This window comes from Vidua chalybeata, chromosome 2 (assembly GCF_026979565.1).
Source record: "Vidua chalybeata isolate OUT-0048 chromosome 2, bVidCha1 merged haplotype, whole genome shotgun sequence".
Lineage (NCBI taxonomy): Eukaryota > Metazoa > Chordata > Aves > Passeriformes > Viduidae > Vidua > Vidua chalybeata.
The window spans coordinates 38891603-38912273 of NC_071531.1; the positions used below are offsets into that span (position 1 = coordinate 38891603).

General features: G+C 41.6%; 1 protein-coding gene across 2 annotated transcripts in view; it reads right to left on the bottom strand.

Annotated features, from left to right (window-relative positions):
• The window catches only part of PCCA (propionyl-CoA carboxylase subunit alpha), a 271887-nt gene extending 256502 nt beyond the window's left edge, over nucleotides 1–15385 (bottom strand). For both annotated transcript variants that reach the window (XR_008428960.1, XM_053933606.1), the window contains exons 1-4: nucleotides 15324–15385; nucleotides 7528–7605; nucleotides 4423–4470; nucleotides 4266–4334 (exon numbers count right to left, since the gene is read on the bottom strand). Coding sequence is in view for 1 of the 2 variants with exons in the window: in XM_053933606.1 (XP_053789581.1) it covers nucleotides 4266–4334; nucleotides 4423–4470; nucleotides 7528–7605; nucleotides 15324–15377 (249 nt within the window). In the remaining variant the exon portion in view is untranslated. The remainder of the gene's footprint in view (nucleotides 1–4265; nucleotides 4335–4422; nucleotides 4471–7527; nucleotides 7606–15323) is intronic.
• Between the last annotated feature and the right edge of the window lie 5286 nt (nucleotides 15386–20671).

The following is a 20671-nucleotide window of genomic DNA, read 5'->3' on the forward strand; positions in this document are numbered from 1 at the left end:
TACAACTTCTTTCTCTGCTTTCCCCAAAATAACAGATGCAATCAAAGAGTATTAGCCACTATTTTCAAGAACCTGAAAGCATCCATTATGATCTATTTTATTCAGTACCACATGAGCAACTGTAATGCTTTATGGGGGTCTCAGCAGCCTTTTTGTCAGGCTGTTTTTCCCTCCAGTTCACAGACTCCCACCTAATTCAATCCCATGTAACACCATTTCCAGCTATCTGTAAATTTGCATTAACACAGAAGCATCCAAAAGTCTCTCAAGTCACCTATCTTCTTTTAAGTTTTGTTAACATTCTCCTCCCTATCACCATAACAAATTTTCACCTGTAAAAATCTTTCAGATCTTAGGTAAACTTTAAAATTAAGAGCACAAAACAGTATATTTTGTTCTTTGTATTTTCCCTCTTCAGATAAGCTTTATTTGGTTCTCACCAGGTTGTTCCATTTTTGCCACATACCCAGTTTATAACAGTCCTCTCTGCTGCTTCCTCCTCGTAACAGGGAAGTTTAAATTCCTTGCAATGAAAATTCCTTTGTGCTCTTATAGTCTAGTTACTAGTTTTATCTATTAATGTTAAGTATGTCCAGATTGATATTGCTTTAACAGCACACTCAAGACATTTGTCATGGTGCTCCACAGAAACTAAGTATGAAGAACAAGGAAAAGCTGTTTCATGGAAAGCTTATATGCATTTTGTCTAATCCCACCACCACTATTCAGCACTGTAAATTCCACAAGGATTTCAGTAATCAGAAAACAAAACAAAAAAAAAAACCAAAAAAAAAAAAAGCCCAAAAAAAAAACAAAACAAAACAAAAACAAAAAAAAAAAAAACCACAAAAAAAAAAAACACAAAAAAAAAAGAAAAGTTGAATATTCAACCAAAAGAAATCTAAAATAAAGAAATAAAGCTCTAGGACAAGATAACTCACTTGGAAATCTTGCAGTACTTTTATTCAAAGAGCATTATTTTAAGACTGTGAATACAATTCCTATACAAACATTAGTGAAAATGCCTGCTTGAATCAGTTATGCATATCACTAGAGAAGGAATAAATTAGAAGCTATCACTGAAGAGCCTGAATTGCTAAATACCTTGTGATACCTGTTTTCTTTCTCACCTTAAATATTTTAGTGAGCACACTGAAGGAACTTTGCTTCTGTGCAATTTCAATTGTGTTTTCAAACAGTATGACAAAACCAGAGAGTCGGTAACAGACTGACTGGACTGCCCTCCTTTTACAGTTATATTGGTTACAGTTAATTCATATTAAGAGTATCAGGGTACCTGCTTTTCAGTAAGTAGCTATACAGATGACAAGTAATGTAATAAGGGGCTCTAACTACTTCTCAAAGGTTACTCCTAGTTCTAAGCATAAATTTTATCTACTGTAGTTCCAACCCACTTCCAAACATGTAAATAAATTATTTTTGTAAGATATCCCTACCTACTTTGGTTACTTAAAACCAGGTCCCACTATTTCCAGTAAAGACAAAGAGTGTTGGGATGGGCACCTAGTTCAACTGCATGTCTTTACAGCTATTTCTGTCATTTGTTCAATGACCATCATGATCAGGGTAGCTGCCTAACATTGCTTCTGCAATACAAGTCATGAAGGAGTGACATATCCTGTCAAGCACAAAATCAAAAGAACACTAACAACTCTCTTGCAGCATCCCATCGCTACGCAAACACATTTTTCCTAGCTCCACGAGGACAGAGGTTCCTTTGGCAGGTTGCATCAGCTCCTGAGTATGACTTCAGCACATTTGACATTTTGCTATGACTGGTACAACCAAGAAGGATGCTGCTGATGAAACATTGGACAGAATTATGGATAACTATTGTTGGTGACTTTATTGTAAGTTTCAGAAGAGTCAAAGAATTTGGCCTGTGGACTCATCTATCAAGGTCATCCAAAATGGCAATCACACATCACTGCAATGGGCCAGGTCATTCCCATTATGAATAACTAGAAGTACCCAAGTCATTAAAACAGACATCATTAAGTAAACTATTTCCCAGTGCAAGCACACAGGGTAGTGACTGAAGGATCTATGATAGACATAAACAACATGTATAATTAGACCCAAAAAACTAGCTTAGACTTCATACCGCTACCTTGAGTACACAGAATAGTTTTTCAAGTAGCCTTCCTCTCATTTTCCTTTAAATATCTGGAGCTTCTTCAATGCACACAGCTAATGCTTAACCTCATAGAGATAAGCTTGGTCAGTCTTTAGGTAAGGCTCCAAAGAGCTAAGCAGACACTACATCACCCTTACAGCATTTGTTAGAGCCTCATCTCTTGTCCACAAACTCAAAATGGCAGCATCCCCTCTAACACACTTAATGGTTTCTTTATGAATTACCATGAGTATATAAATGCATTTCTGAGATACCAGCTTGGATTTTCTTTCTCTTGGGAGCTATTACAAATTAAAGACCCTATTTGTATTTTAAAGCTAAGACAGCACTGTAGATCAAAGCAGCATAGACATATTTTCAATTTCCTTTTTGTAATGCACTATTTGTACACCCTTCCCCCTAAGGTCATGAGTTGTACTTTTTCATGCCATTCTTACTCTCTTATTATGTTCTACAATCTTGGTTTTTACTTATTGCTTTCAGATCTTGTCACAGTCTCCAGTTCATAGCAGAATCCACACAATCAACAGACACACTGGAGAGAAGACCAATTCATATTCTCAAGTCTATTATGGACTGGTGAAAGAACATGTGGGGTTTTCTAAACAGCTTTTTAAGTCTATTTTCAGGATGAATTCATGCCAGTGAAAAGGCTATGCAGTGCTGCTAAACAGTGAATCCATTTATCCTAACAGCAGATACTATACACATAAGATGGAATTCAAGTACCCATCAGCATGCTTCAGTTTTACAAGAGGAATCACAGATCATACAGAATAGTTTGTATTCATATTCACATAACCCTTGACTTCCAAAAGAATTAGAATTTATCATGATGTCTGACATCCACCCATTAAGAATTCATTTCACAGCCCATTGAGCACCCACAAGCTACTACATTACCAGTTATGGCTACCAGTTGAAATCCAGACCAAGCTTTCCATTCACCTCAAAGAAAGAAATACTTGGCATAAAAATCCATCAGTAGATCATTTCAGAAAGTTCCACTTCAATCCCTTGCTCGATCTACAGCCTATTCATATGAGCTGAGCTGGTCATGTAGTAATAGAACCACAAAGGGACTCAGACAAAAGCTATGTCAAAGTCCAAAACTCCCAACAGTTCCCACCTTTCATTTAACCTTTAAAACTAAGCTCTAACTACTTTCAGATTCCATGAACCATGTCTGTTTTTCTAACATTGAGTAACTCGCCATTTATTTTCACAAGTCCTGTCCTACATAAAATACAATTTTTTCTGGTAGCTTGTCTGAGTGACTTCTTATTAAATCATAATACAGGGGTTTAACTCCCTTCCAGATTTCAACAAACTTTCCTGGGACATGGAGGTACCCCTGGTCATTTCTCCTGTAGCAGTTCTTGCAGGCAAGGAATAATACAGTGTTCTCTCTAGTCAGAAAGAATATGCAAGTATGCCTACACTTGCTGTTACACCACACAATAAATTATCCTGTTATTGTTGTCATGAATGATAATGAAGAGACTACAAAACCTGAAAATGGGCAATCCTGGTACCTTACTTGTCTAAAAAGCCATTTTACCACCTTCCTGCTATGCTGCTTAATATTGAAGGCACATCTATATCCTCATCAAATGGAACAGCTCCATTAAGCCTGTTTAGCATACCTGGTAGAAGGGGACATTTCTATGGAAAGTGGGAAGTAATGAAAAAGATTTACCAGACACAGGAAAAATTTATACTAAGCTCTATACCTTCTTCTAGAATTCACTCTTCATTGCCTTTTTGTGCATTTTAGCAAAACAAAATTTAGGTTTCACTGCTACTCTCACACTTGTTGCCCACATCTACCTATGTGCACATGTATCTAGCTTAACCCACACAAAGAGGAAGGTAGCATTCACTATGAACACAGAAGAGTTCACAGAAAAAACATGCTAAATACTTGTCCAATCCTTCCTCTACCTTGCTATCTCCATTCACTTCAAGCACATAGAGGAAAAGGACACATACAAAGATTCTTCAGAATTGCCAGCATGACTACAACAACCAGCAAGCCTGCATAACAGCTGCAAGTCTTCCTGAACTACTAAAACCTCATTTGCCACTTGAATTAAGTAGTACTCACAGCACTGGCGTCGACATCACTGTGTATGGCAACTGTTTTAATCCCCATCTTCTTGCATGTTTTGATGACCTACCACATAAGAAGTGACAATTACCAATATTTAAATACCAGTAGTTTTAGAATTAAATATCAAAAAATTAAAATGTTACATACTTACTCGGCATGCAATCTCTCCTCTGTTGGCAATAAGGAGTTTTTCAAAAGTCTGAAGGGAAAAGAACAATAAGAGTCTTGAGAGACAAACAGAATACAAGTTTTTCTCCCTCCAGAAACATGCATTCTTTTCTCTTCCATTTCCATTAAAACCATGGTTAATCTATGAGCTTATAATTCTGAGATCTACTTTATTAAAAGAGTTCTCCTGACTTAAATGATGACCTAGCACACACACAGGTCCAGAAGAAAAAGGCTTTGACTATTTACACCAACATTCCTTGGATCTCCTTGCCAACTAGAGCCCTATAGCAGCTCTAGAAGTCACTCAAGTCCAGGGAAGAAGTGCAGTAGGTTTTATGTTGCCTGGAAGCAGCACAGATACATGCTGGTATTATACAGGTACAGTAGTCAATGCTAATAATCAGTATGGATGACATGGAACACAATACTCATCAATTACAGGAGCCCTTTAAAAGGCATTCCAAACATAAGGAAGAGAGGCTCCACAATGCCTAGGTCATGGAGGATAAAAGACCAACAGTTTGACCCTGAACAGGTATACCTGCTGAGTTGTACCAGCCTTGCCCCTTCTCCTGTCTGAGCCTCACCTGAGGAACTTGGCAAAATGCTGCACAGCCATCAGGACATTGTTACACACTTAATACTAAGTAGCATCTGCAATGCAACAGAATAGCAAAACAAACTTAAGACTCCCTGAAATTCACCGTCACCTTCCACACTGGAATGCACTAATGCTGCAAATGTACCTTCAACACTTCTAAATCACGCCTGTAAGAAGGGATAACAAGCTGCTGTAAGTCAAAAAGCCTTACACCCTTTCCCATTAAGAAAAGAGTGGCAGAGCAGCACAGTTGCTCAGCATAATAATCTCATTGCTGGGAGTGAGGGTTATTGCTGTCATGGGCCTTGCTACTAAACACACAGGTGCACTTTGGAACTGCCCCTGCTCAGTTATAAATACAGACTGCCACTGAAAGGGACCGTCCTGAATGACACACTTACCCCACTGCTTTCCACACCCCAGATCACAGGGATGCAGCTCCAGGACATACCACAAGTTTAAAACAGTAATTGAACAGTCCTACTCTGCCTCCCATGCTCCAAATGAAAAGCTTAGGATAGGGAGCCAGCAGGACTGTCTCCTTCAGGGCAGTCTGCAGTCATACCACATCAAGTTTATCAAACAATACCCAAAGACATTTGACAGCTATTCTTCCTCCACTTCACCAAACAGCTTCTTTTCATATGGACTAGGGGAAGAGAAGGTATTGCACAACAACTAAACAGTTTACTAGCCTCACATTCATTAGCTAATTTGAGGAGAGGAAGACAGGTGCCAGAGGAGAGGAAGGAACACTGAAAAATGCCAACAGGACCTGCTGTGACAGACTAGAACATATTATTTGCTCTACACTCCAGAGAAACTCAAGGTACCCTTGACCAAATTTACTTTTTCTAAGTCAGGACTGAGCTGGCATCACATGACCAGCTTAAAAATACTACCACATGATAACACCATGTGGAAATTAAGTGATAAGAAACCCATCCAGGTGAGAGCTGCAGCAAGTTTTTACAGTAAATTCAGCCAGATTTGCTGAATACCACTGCCCAGTGCACAGGCACACCTGACTCAGAGATCTTAAAAAAGCTCAGAGGTACAAATACTTTAAGAACACCACAGGAGGTAGCAACTTTTTTGAAGAGTTTTTAGCTGGTGATCTGGTCTGAAAAGGTTATCAACATAATCATACAAACTGTTCCTGAGTCTGAATTTCAGCATCCTAGGTACTTAAAGATTTTTAGGCATATAGACTTGAAGGGGAAATTTTAAAAATACTCTGAAATACCTGGTACTGAAAAGCATCATGACTCAAGTTCACCATCAACCTGGTTCTTGGTACATAAAAGCTGTTTTATTAATCAGCTGTGGTTGCAGTGCAAGACAAGACTTTCAATATCAAGATAAGAATATTTGACATTTTAATTTTTTAACTCTAGTCTCTATCTAAAGATACAGATTAGACTCAAGTCCAGCACAACCAAAAAAAAAAAAAAGTCATACTGCTTCAGAGTAATGTTTTTTTTATATCATTTCCACTAATTGGCTGAAAAGGTGTCACATGAATGTCTTCTCATTACAAAGACAGTTTAAGTGCTTTTCTGGTTTGTTTTCTTCACTGCCCCGTCTGCTGTCTGTAGTAGTCACTGATTGAAATGACAGCTCCTACTTGAGAGAAACCAAATACCCAACTATATGGCCTAAATATAATTATGTATTTAGAAAAGCAAGGGGATCTTAATTAAGCAAGAACCTTAAGAAAAAGAAAGCTTCTGAAAAAAAACTGTAAAGCTACAGTTCTAGGTACACACTGGTTTTCCCCATTTCCTAATATTGTTTCACTTCTAGTTAATTGCTTCTACACTGGTGTCCTGAATTGTTGGCATCCTTGCCCTTGAATATTACAGTACCTTCAGTCACATTATTTTTCCAAGTGTGTTACTTCAGAGGCCATGCCAAGACAATCTTCCACAAGGAAAGTTTTTCTTGGCTCATTGCTGTAAATTGAGATTGCTACTGCACAATCCCCAAGATGAGGATTTGGTATTCTCTGCAGGCCTTAAAGGGCCACCTTTTTCCAAGGTCTGAAGTTCTCACCCCCGTGCCAGGTCACCTAACAATCATGCTGCCACTGTTACATAGTTTTGTTTCAACAAAGAGCTTTTGGCTAGTCTAGCTCCCAAATGTTTTAACAGGCCCATTACCACCCACACCATGAAAAACATTAACAGTTGTTTCATAATTATAACATGTTCAGGCTGGTATGTAGCTTTCCCAAGCTCGCTATCACGTATTAAGCCTTTTGGGATACACTCAAAGTAGTATTCCAATCTTGCTTGACATGTGTCCTGCAAAAGCAACTTCCTTTTTGGTTCAGAAAGAAAAACAAGCTATTAAACTGGTGATAGTGATAGGTTATACCAAGAGAACTACCATTGCTAGTAGCAGCACAAAGATGAAGGCAGCTTAAAAACCCAAATGTCAGTATTACAGTAAGATGTCAAAAAGAAAACATGTACTACTTACCTTTTCATTTGGATCATACACAGACGAATAGAGTTTATGTGAAGTTATAAGGCACCATCTTGAATACAGTGTTTCCCACTACAGAAGAAACAGGGAGTTAAGCCTGTTACAATATGCTATTAAAAACATTTCATACACTGACATCTTGACAAAACTTCCATAGCCTTTTATTCCCTCACCAAGTGGAATAAAGCTCATAGAGAACTGCCCTTCTCCAAGCAAAGACCCACAAAGAGTAACCAGAAAAAATTCAGAAGCTCTAGATATGAGGTCATTAGCTTAAGCATAACTTTTTTTATAATATACTCTCTACTATACCATCTGCTTTCCTTCTTGTTCTAAGAAATACCTACAAGAAACTCTCAAAAGAGTATGCATGCATATGTCTGTATACAGTGGTGATGGGGAGAGGCCTTCAATGCTGGGGAACTGTTGGGTATACAGCAGGCAGTCAACTGGGCCCATACAGAAGGGAGAAGTAGAGCAGACTTTAGATGCTCTCAGTCTTCCCTATCTCAGGCTCCTGACAGCAGTCTGAAGAAAAGAGGTCTTTTTCCCTTAGACTTCTGCTCTGAACCAACTTCTACATAGACAATTTTTGCACAACACAGGAAAAAGCAGTATACACGTGCTATTTCAAAGAAAATACAATAGATGATATCATAGATTTGTAACTGAATCAAAAAGGAGATTCAGATGGGTATTACTTAAGCAAGTCATTTCACAATGTAATGGCAGTTAGCCATAAACAAAAAATAATCATAAAGATAAAATTATACCACACCAAAGATGCATCAGTACAGACAGCTCTGGCAAAGTCACACTTAATCACCCACTTGGAAACAAAAAGACTATAAAAAGCCTTAATAATAGACATTGTCTAGTAGGAAACACAAAACAGCAGTGACAGGAACTGCCAGAACTCCATCTGTCAATTCTGTCTTAAAGAATAGTTTTCAAAAGTTGCAGAAATCTGAGGAAGTAGTAGAAAGTAAAGGCTGTCCTGTGAACAGACTGGGGGAAAAAGATATGGACAAATATGGACTACACTAGAAAAAAGATCAAAAAATAAGGAAGCATATGTTCACATAAAGAGCTTAATTAGAGAATTCAGTTTCACCTTCCACAAGAGTAGTGAACTTAAGACAGCTCAAAAATTGATAAATTTTAAAGTGTACTGTAAGCTCATTGATTTTGAAGTAACAGTGGCTGTCAGTAACTGGAATGTGAACACTCCCTATACAGCCCTCTAGCCTGATTAAGTTTGAAAATACGTCTCATGTTGCATCACAGGAAGCAGAAACCAGCCCAGGATTGAGAAGGCCATCACATTCGTAAATGCAGTTGATCTTTAATGTCATAAAGGAGAAACAATATATTTCAACACAAGTAAAGAAAGCCTTAGAGCCATACCATCTCTTGCCAGCTCCAACCAAGCTTTGTGAGAAGAAAGCTACTATAGTTACACAAATTGTTTAGTTGCCAGTCATTAGTGGCAGACATGGCATACACTATTCCGAGATAATCCCCCTATGCTTAATTCTTCTGAACAATTCACATATGTTTAATTTTTCTGAAATTAAAAAAAGGTTAGTGGAAAGCAATCATTCCACCTTGTTTCATGAAGTTGTTTCCCATTCAGTTTTGTTTGTTTTGGTGGGGGGTTTTGATTCTTTTATTTCTTTCACTTCATTCCCCAAAGATAAAATCCAAACCAGCCTGAAACACAAATCATTTCACATGCCAGAATCAAATCCACTAGACGTTTCTTTAGTTTTTGGTGGTTTTTGGGGTTTTTTTTTTGGGTTTTTGTTTTGTTTTTTTTTTTTTTTTTGCAGGAGTATATTATTATTCATCTGAGGGTGTAACAGTACAATCTGTTTCAGGCATTAAAGAGATGGAGCAAAGGACAGAATTCTGCAAGCTGCAATCACACCTGCCAGCTGGTCAGTATCCCAAGTTTACAGCACACTTGTTACACTTTCAGTGACTGTACTGTGATCTAGATATTGTCAGAGGGCAGAGGAAGGATACCTAGAGAAGCAGCAGAGTACAGTCTCCTGCCCCAGAATACACATGGTTAAGCAGATTGAGTCCTCCTCCTCAGAAACACTATTAACAGAAGTGCTTGAGAGACCACAAATAGTCTAAAGAAGGTCATACAGGACACACAAAAACTCTCCACCAAGTTAATATTATTCACTGGAGAAAGTGCTTGTTAAGGGTCAGTAGGGTTAATCTAAATACTTGCAGTTAGCAGGGAAAAGGCAACAACCAGGCAAGGAAGAAAAAGTTTCTGAACTTTCTTGTAAATGCCTTTGATACAATACTAGTTTTGGATGCCTATGAGAAGCCAGAAGAGCTATGCCCAGGAGACTGGGAAGAAAGGCTATGATGGGGAAAATTAGCTAGCATTAAGCTGTAGAATACTAGTCATCTTGGGGGGGGGGGGGGAAAGCCCTGTTAAAACATTTTATGCAGAAAGAATAAAATTACCAAGCAACTAAAAAAACTTGGAAAAACTTTAAATCACACTCAGCTCTGGTTTTACACTACAGCATTGGACAGATTCCATATAAAAATCTTGTAATAGCCTAACCTAACTATGTACCTATGTTTAAAAATTTAACTGCCTCCTCTCATACACACAAGCAAATCACTGAGAAAGCCAGGTTTAGCTCTGAATTGAGTACTTGTGGGGTAATTTCCTAAAACAAATCAAGCATACTGCTCAACTCAGATGTGAAATCTCAACTCTAGTTCACAGCTTTTAAAAGAAGAGTTTCTATATGTATCTATACCAATATACACTAATGTTTAAGAGCTTGCATCTACTTAAGAAAAATCTCTTTAGAGGTCTGCTTCTAGCTATGAGCAATTGAATAATTACTTAAACAAGCATTTTGTAAATAATGCACATCTAAGGCCACAAAGGCATGCTACTAAATTGCCATCTCCAGCCCTACAGCTATGCAGGTATCATCATCAACCCCTAGGCTCCCAAGCTCCTGCCATAGGTAGTTTCTTTAACAGGTACACCAAACCCCTAAAGGCCTCTCAAACCAACAACCCAGCAAAGCCAATCTAACTCTCAAGCTACACTCTTAATCAGCTGCCTCCCCCAAACCACACATGCCCCAGCTATTATACCTTACACAGAACCTTCTAAGAACATAGCCAGAGAGCTCAGCTTGACCTGAAGACTTCTTGTACCTTGTAAAACTAGGAGAGGGCAGTAGAGTCATCTGGTATAACTGACTTTTGTCAAGATTTGCTACTTCCATTTGATAAAGCTTTCAACTCTTGAAAGCCCAAGAATGCAGGCTATTCATTTATGAGAACTCAATTCCAGACTTCTACATTTGGCTTAGAGTTTCCCATGTCTAGCAAATTTTTTGAAAACATATAGCATCAGTGGTGTATTTTGGAAAAGCATCCTGCTTTGTCTATTATTAATTGCAAAATAGTCAAACTGATCTACAACAGCTGTAACAGTTATAAAATAACTTCATATAAAAAAAATCAAACTACAGAGTACCTTGTAGTATGCCCACTGCACATTGTCACTTTGAGACCTCACAAACTGCCTCCCCTTGGGCACCCAACCCTAGGAAACCTCCTGAGGTGTTTTAAGGACACAGCATACAAGAGCAAAACAGAAAATTATTATTTAGATATGACTTATATGTGTGTTTTTAAGGGTTTACATGCCCTCATAGAGGAAGGAAATCTTCCTGCCATGCTGGTCAGCTTGTAAATAACTTATTGATACTGAGCTTTACAGGCAGAAAAAGGTCTCAGTGTTGAAACAGAGATGCAGAGTTCCAGATTTCTGGCAGAAAAAGCATCATATATCAATATTTGCTGTAAGAAGTCTAGTATGGGAAGGAATGTGTATTTTAGCATTACTAGAAAATACAGTAAGCAATACCCAATAGTAACAGCCAGACTAGCACTTTTCACCAGACAAATTCTACCTCTCCTAAGATTTCTGCCCCTACACTTCCAGAGACTTGGATGCAAGATACCATAAGAATAACCCTTTTATCTTTGTGGTGTATCTAGTATTAGTCATCAGTATTCCTGAGCAGTTATAAAACTAACTAAAATTATGATTTCTTTTTTCATGTTTTGATTCCCAAACCCTTATTTCAACTCATTTGACAATGTAATTTCCTGTGTGTAGAGTACCTGATGGAGCAGGTATAAAGCACATAGGAAGAGACACCTTCACATGACTGCAATACTTTTAATCTGTAAGGCTGAAAACATCACTTCATAATACAGTATTATATAAATCTCATAAACAGGAAGGGAAACATAACACTTCTACATTTCTTTTCTCTAAGGAAGCACTTTCCCTTCCTTCAGAGTGCTGAACAGCCAAGCCCCTGTAACTGCAAGCAGATTCTCCTGAAGCCATCTGCAAACACAACTGTGTACAAGGTTCTGTAATGCACACTGCACTTCACAGTCCCTTCACTCTGACCAGACTGACAAACACCCACGATCCTAAGAACAGGAAATCTTTCATATTTGCCAACATAGCATACAAACTACAAACAAGGAAACCCTAATCCACCTAAGGCTATTTTTTAAAGCTCAATCATTCCCATATCGAGGTAGCTTCTCCTCTGTGCCAGTCCCTAAAGCCTGTATAGTGAAACAGGCATGGGAATACAACCAGCTGAGCAGCTACTCACAAGGAGTGGGAAAAGCATATTCTCAGCCAGATTTCAGTTCGGCTTATCCAAGATATCCATGCAGTAGTGCTGGCACAAGTTGGAGGGAGGCAAGAGCAGCCTGTGATCAAGACCTAGCAGCTGCAGAAAGTTGGAATAGCTTCTAATGGCAGCAGCCTTAAGAGGTCCAGTAAGGCTGGCTGGCACTTATGAAATAGATCACAGTACTGTAACAATCTATGCCAGCTGGGGACAGACAAAATAAATTAAAACACAAAGAGTGTTTCAGAACAAGAGTGACATTTTTTACCCAACATAGACTTTAATGGACTTTCAATTTTTTTTTTCTTTCAAAACTTTTTGTTGTACTTTTTGTCCACAGTACATAGCACAGTATACCTTCCCTACAAATTCCAAAAAGCTACTCCTGGAACCAGAAATCTCTACCTGAATTACACTTTAAGAGTGCTTGCCAGTACTAAAATCCATAGTTTACATTCATCTCCACAAACTGAATCATTTGAACTCTCTTCCCTAGTGGCAAATGATATCCAACCTTGCCATCCCATCAGCCTGATACTTCTGCACTTATGAACAAGGGCAAAAATATTTCCCTGGAATAACAGCATGCTAAAAATAACATCAGAGAAGAGAGCAAGGAGCTCCCACCATACAGATAACTTCCATGACTTAAAAATGTTGGGTGCATGGATGGCAGAGAAACTTTCCATACATTTAATTCAATTAGTAGAAAACTTACCTACACTGATAAAATCTATATCAGCAGTTTAATCTTGAAGTCATGATGTACAATATTTATCACTTCATTTCACATTATTTTAAACAGTCCAGCAACTCTCTCAAAAGAGCTTCAAGACTGAAATATCAAAAGCCTTGCCTCACCCTCATTCTCTGATTTACAACCTTCTTCCAACATGAGGTTTTCTCACAGCTCCAGAAGTGCAAAGCACTCAAAATGAAATTTTGGTTATATTCTAAGCAGAACCCATTCTGCATAAAACCTAAACAGAAGTGATAGGTTACATTAGAAACAGAGGGAAAAGTCAAATCCCCAGCTTAGTGTTTCTGCACCTTTCTCAGGTCCTTTATTGATTCCCACATGAAAGCAGCACAAGAAGTTAAGGATGTCTCAGTAGCTACTAGCCCTTGCAAAAATTGTTGGAGTTCCAAGCATAGTCAAGTTTGAAGATGTCAATTTATTATTTGTCTATGTTAGCAAAACATAAAAGAATGTATGAAAGCAATTTCCATGCAAATTCATTTTATTAGAAGTTTCCCAATATATTGTTGTCTTGATGGTGACCTTCAGGGCTAGAAATCACTTCAGTGATATAACTCATGAGTGCTATTAAGTAGCTATAAAAAGATTGTTTTACAGAGGTCCCACTAATACAACATTTTCAATACTGCATGCACTGGTGCTGTCAGACAAGACACTTGAGATGCCAGAGAGAAGGAAACAAAGTAGGCCTTTTACAGTCTCCAAAGGACTGATATCAAGCTTAGAACTACTTAGCAGGAAGAGCAGAAGCCTTCCCCATCTATACACAGACCTTCGTGGCTACCAAAAACAAAGATGTCAAATAGGATGGGGCCCCCTGTTAATGTGAAGTCATCTCCAGTTAAACAACTTCAGTTTTCAAAAAGCTTCTCTTACAAACACCTTCACAGGAAAACAGGTTTACTATATATATATTTCCTAAGGAAAGATACTTAGGTAAAACATATGCCCTTTTCCTCTTTAATCCCTTTTCATAATTCCCGGCCCACAGAAACCACCTCTTTTACATGATTCCTAGGAACAGGTGAGGAGTTCCTTAAAGTATTGATATGAGGCAACATTTCTAGAGAGAAGCTCATCCCACACCCTCAGGGGTGCACTGGGCAAAACATTTTCTGTAATAATTCATTGCACTCTTCTCCACTGGAACACCATACAAATTTTCCTTTTCAGGAAAACAATAAAAAACTGTAAATTCTTTCTACAGTAAACAATTAGAAGTACCTTGCACTACTTTTCCCATAAAGAAACTAACTTCAGTGTCATTCAACTGTTCCACAACAAAATGTGCAAATCCTGTTTGCTCTTATATAAAATTGTATCTTTCTCTTAATATAATCTGTAGAAGCAACAGAGATGAAAACACAGCAGGTGCCTCAGGAAAGTTAATCTACAGCCTATGGAATAAGGTTCTCTAGATAATTTCAGGTCTTCATCAAAAACATTGCTATGGTTCTGCAATGATTTTATTGCCTTTCCATGAAAAGTAAGAAAAAGAGAAAATCACAGTGAAGCTTTAAGTAACAGCTGAAAACACTATAAGTATCTGGGGTAAAGGGGGAGGTGGGGGGAATGGGAGGGGAAGAGAACGCCTTTCTCTGCTAGCTAACATTTTACAACTAAAAATAGCAAAAAAAACTACCCTCTATCCCAAAGTTTTCATAAGCTTGTGTTTAGCAGAGGGAAAGGGCAGAAGGAAACTGACATCACAGAACCTCAGAATCAATAGGTCAAAAAACACCACTGAGATCATCGAGTCAAACCTATGACCAAACACCATCACATCAACTACACCACGGCACTAAGCGACACGTCCAGTCTTTCAGTGAACGCCGCCGGGGACGCTGACTCCACCATCCTGAAGTACCACATAACTCGGCTCATCAGCAGAAAATTAATTAAAAAAAAAAAAAAAAATCACGGTCTCCCGGCAACACGCCGACGGGATACACCGAGGAAGGGCCTCTTGGACGCTGGGAGCCCGCAGGCACAGAAGCGAGGAGCCAGGTTTCGCAGCCCCCCGCTCCCGGCCGGCACTCGCCGACCACCCCCAGCCGCACGGCCGCTCCCGGCGCCCACCCGGGGCCGCGGCCCGGCACACACAGAGCTCCCCGAAGCCGCTCGCCCAGCCGGGGGTCCCCGCCGGTCACGCGGGGAAGCTCCTCGGGGGAGACGCCACCAGCCCCCGCCCTTCCGCACACAGAACAGCCCCCTCCCGGCGACTCCATCCCCGGGGAGCCTCCTCCACCACCCGCAGCTCGGTGCCCCCAGGCTGCCGCCATTCTCGTGCCGGCCCCGAAGGCGACGCTCACCCCCGGCAGCCGCGCCCGCCGGCCGCCGCAGCGCAGGAGCGGAGCCACCGCCATGTCCGCGGCCGCCGCTGCCCGGCCGCCCTTTCACCCGCGCCGCCGGGGCCGGGCCGCGCGCAGCCAATCCCGGCGCGCGCCCGCCCGCCGGGGGCGGGGAGGGGCGCGAGGGGCCCGCCGCGCGCCGCACGTGCCCCTCGGGGTCGCGCTTGCGCGTGCCGCTCCGGGCGCGGCTGCGGCGGCTGCGCGCGCGCCCCCGCCGCGCTCGCGCTGCGTCCGCGAGCGCCCGGCGCGTGGGGCTGGCCGCGGCGGGACCGCGCCCCGTGAGCGCGCACGGAGCCACAAAACATCCCCAGCTGGAAGGGACCCGCGAGGGTCATCCGAGGCCAGCTGCTGACCCTGCACAGGACAGCCCCCGAGGCGCACCATGTGCCCGAGAGCGTTGTCCAAACGCTTCTTGAACCCTTTCAGCCTGGCGCCGTGACCTCTGCCCAGGGGAGCCTGTTCCAGGGCCCAGCCACCCTCTGGGTGAAAAACCTTTTCCTAATATCCAGCCTAAACCTCCCCTGGCATAGCTTCGTGCCGTTACCCTGAACATATGGGGCTGCCTGCTCCTGTGCACCTGCCCTAAGAAGCACAAGCATGAGAGAGATGCTGATCATCCTCTGCTTCACATCACCTGCGGGAAGTACTTGCTGCTTGGCTTCCTAGCAAGCGAGAAACTCCGAGTCAGCTCCTTCTGAAATGACCTGTGCAGCTGGGTCTGGGTTCTCTGCTGCGGGTGTGCTGGATCTCAGCTGATGGACACGACAGAGCAGTGCAGAGCCTCAAGTAAATTGTCATCCCAGGAAATGCTGTAAAGGTTTTACCATTATGAGAGTGCCTAAGAAGTACCACTGTTATCATCTCAGACCTCTGTTAAAATGCAAGAGAGGCATAAACTGCCCACAGCACTGAAGCATAGAAAAGACAATCCAAGATACCCAAATGAGTGTTCACAAAGCATAGGAAGAAGAGATTTTTTTCCTTTAAATAGCATTATTTCTAAGATTTTTTTCCCTACAATGGTGATGTGAGAGATGAGGGTAGAGACCTGAACTTCCTCTTCATCCTTACGACAGTGGCAGATCAAGACTATATTTTCTGAGGCTGAAAGACAATTATTCTCAGTTAAGAAAAGGGAGTAGGTCATAGTTTGCAGTTCACCCAAGACATGCTTTACAACCACCTCCCGACAGGGTCAGAAGACAGCAAAAACAAAAATTACATCCATAAGGAAAATGTGTATGAGCAATAAACACATTTAGATTAGGAATGACCCCCTCAGACTTTAGAACAGTCTAGGTCCTTGGGCAGGCAAGAAGGTGCTTCCCATACAGCCAGATGATTATGTAAGTGCAAGTTGTACCAGGTTATGTCACTGCCTCAATTCACACATCATTACATAACAACTCTTACATTTTCTACTTTTATAGTCCTCAGTAAATTCTCTCGGGCTATATATACTATATGTACAATCACATTCTGCATATTCCCATGCTGCAGGAGACACCAGAGGAGGGTAGAAGCTCCTGGGCAACTGGGTTCACCCAAACATAGATACTTTCATAGAACACTAGCTGCATGGCCCCCTCAGCAAAGCACAAGTCCCTGATTGCATTTATACATAATATTGAAAATGTTGGCCTAGTTTTATTGTTTGGCATCACTTTTTAAACCTCTTGTGTCAGTATTTACATTCAAACTGAACGATATGAAAGTTGTGACCAAAAAGAAAAAAAAAAGAAAAAAGAAAAGAAAAAAGAGAACACTAGTATCTGAAGGGAGAGTGTCAAGAGGATGAAGCTAGGATCTTCTCAGTGGTACTGGTCAATAAGATGAGAGGCAAAAGGAGAAGCTGAAACACAGAAAGTTCCACCTGAACGTGAAGAAGACCTTCTTTACTGTGAGGGTGACTGAACTTCGGAAGAGAATCCCCAGAGAGGCTGCAGAATCTCCTTCCCTGGAGTTACTCAAAATCCATCTGGAATCAATCCTGAATAACATCCTGTAGGGGTCCCTGCCTTAGCAAGGAGTTTGGACTAGAAGACATCCAGTGGTCCCTTCTAACCTTAACCATTCTGTGAGCTCCGCTGCATACCAAAGATTCGTGAAATAACTTCTCTCCCTTTCCTCCCAAGCAAGTAGCAAAAAAGAAATCAGCATTTGTTCCTCTCTGTTGCATGCTTACATATTTGCTCTGCTGCATTAACAATGCCTACAACCACACAGGTAGGAACAATGCAAGAAAACTCTTCTTAATATGTCTAGAGCAGGTCACCGTATTTTCAGTTGATAGTCACAAGCAGACCCTGCAGATTTTTTTTTTCAGTAGACATGAAAAGCCTTGAAAGTAAAAGAGACCAAGAGCAGAAGGGAGGTGGACTGAGCACATTCACCAGAGGCACAACATTAGGTATATCAGATGTACAGAGATACGCACCACAGCATGGTGTTGCTGCCTCAGAACAATATCCTGAGGCACCTGACGTCAGTTCCTCCTGCACACATAAAGCAAACAGTCGCATGGCATCACCAGGGTGTTTTCTTTTCCTCTACAGAGGAGATTCTGTTTGCCAGCCCCGGCTGAAGGATCATCGGCAGCCACCTACAGAGGCGCATCAAAGGAGGCCCCCCACAGCTGCAAAGGGAAACTGTCTGGGATTACACACAGACACCGCCAGCTGGGTGCATAAAGAACTTGATGAGAAATGGCCTAATGCAAGCCTGTTTCCAAGTGAAGCTAAGGCTCCTCACGAGCTGAAGGGACTGGGGCAAAAAAGAAAAAAAATGCTAATCTCTCTGCACATGAAGTTTTCTGCTTTCAGTATGATTTGATTCTGACTGACATATTTCTACTATTCTGTTATGTATTATGTGTTATGTTTATTCTGTTTTGTAATGGGTAGTGCACACAAAATATAAAATTTAGTTTCTGTAGGAAAGGAAGATATGTAATGGATCGAGATCATACACAATTACTATTGAACATTCAAAAAAAAGAGAATTTATCATACATCATCACTGCTAAAGAAATTGTAGAAATTAAATTGCAAAACTAAAATATCTAGAATAATTAAAGAGTATATGAGTCTGGATAAAAACAAAGATCCTAGTTCTGCATGCCTGTAAGCACATTTGTAATGCCATAACTCAATATACACTCCTGTTTCAGTTAGTGAAGCTGTTGACATGCAGAAAGTTAAGCAGGTTTATAAGACACTGGAATGCTGTGCAATTTATCTCATTATTTTGAGGGGGTCCTAGAGAACTGCAGCTTCAAGTACTGAGAATTTCTTTGATCCTTTCATTAGAGCAGAGAGTTACCTTCATCTTCTAACATAACCCCAAATTCAGACAGAAATCATAAGTTGTTGTATCATTGCCTAAATTTTAAGCTGCAGCCCAGGGAGAAAACTGGAGCAATTGCAGTCCTTCATCTAATAGGGAATATATTGTATCAGGTTTACTGAACATGAAATGCCTTATGCACAAAAGCCTGTGCCTGAAGAACTCAAAGCTAGAAAAACTCTTTGAAGTATCTATTATATATTCTGTAAACAGCCTTTTCTTCTATCAGCATTCTGCTCAACACTCTGCAAGAGACAGAAATTCAGCCTTAGAATCAGAGTGGTCAATATCTCCCTACATCTCTCTGCTATGTACCTACAGAAAATCCTTGACTAGGAGGAAAGATCCCTCATGCCAGATTCACCTAAGAGAGTCAAGAGCTGGAAGGGTTTTCAGGGACCCCGGAGAAACCCCAAAGCCCAGCCACAGACAGGGGAGGTCAGGAGAGGGTGCAAGCTAAGAGCTCCCTACCAATCTAGGGCACGTTAATTTCAACCTCATGCCCAGCTGCTCAGGCTTTGGAGTACGGTGTGGCTCTTTGGAGGTGGCAGGAGCATCCTTCCCCTTCCAAGGCTCCTCAGGGTTGACCCTACCACATAAACACTCACTTCAGAGCTGACTTGATCCTTAAATTAGCCTCCTGGCCTCAGGGGTAGCTTGAAGCTTTGAATGCCATGTGGTCTCTCTATCTCCAGGAGCACAAACCACCTAGGCATCATCATTCAACTTCCCCAGCCTTCAGGGCTCCTCAGGAAAGTCCTGAACCTCCCTGGCCTCAGAAGCTCCTCAGAGGCAATTCAAGCCCCACTAGTCCATTCTTAGAGGGCCTTGATCTCATCCTCTACCTGGCTTCAGGGGTGGCGTCCCCAAGCCAGGTTGCTTTGTTCTGTGATCCCCTTGGCCCCCAGGGACAACCTTACCCTCTGCAACCACATAACTTAAGAGGAGAGTTCAGTTTAAGAGGGAAATTTGGATTGTCCAACGCTTGCTCAACCCCACTGACAGCTTCAGCATCCCAGTTTCCTGCTGCTGGTCACACACCCCCACACCCATTCCACCCAGACCAGCCATTCAGTCCCTACAGCTCTTTGGGGGCAGCATGAACCGACCCCAGCCACCCCAGAGGAGCCTCAAAGCCTAGGCAAGGGTGACTCAGGGCACAGTCCTGTAGGATCTGAACAGGGTGGGCAGACCTGGGAGTTGGTATCGTGGTCCATGAACAGTCCCAGACTGCTGAAGGCAGGGTGATGACTTGGGTGGAGGTCTATCCTGGAACTCCTGTCAGGTGGAGCAGCAAGAGGCAGGGCTGAACACAAAGCAGTGACAGTAGAGCAAAGTTCCGCCAGGAGACAGGAACAGACACTGGAGACAAATACACCTCCAACAACATAGCTTGAAGCAAGGCTGAAAGCTCAGGCCTGAGCTGGAATGGATGTCCCAGGATGTGGATGAACACCCCAGGTGAGGCTGGTCAGGGACCGTAAAGGTCATTCATTCATTCAGTGCCCCAACATCCTCTCAAAGTTTCTCACTGCAACACAGGGCTGGATGGGGAGAGATGCAGAAAGGAGCTCACACATTAGCAGAGTGAGTCCTTTTGTCTTGGGGATCATGTCTGGCTTGCTCCACTCTAATGATTTGGATCAAACACAACTTTTAACTTTTTCACATCCTCAGGATTTTAGAAGCCCATTGACAGAAGCATGATGTAAAAACTAGGAGTTAAGCTCCGCCAGCTTCATGCCTAGCTGGAGTCTGCACAGAGCCTGCAGCAGGGATGGCAGGCAAAGACTGGGAAGCAGAGCACCTATCAGATAATTCCAAGCAGATTGTGAGGTGCAGCCCTAAATGGCACATTTCAGGAAGGCATCACACTTGGATGTGATGAAGTGATAAGACTTAATGAAATTTCTTACGAGATTAGCACGGGAATCTCAACTGCTTTGACACCGAGAAGTGATGTC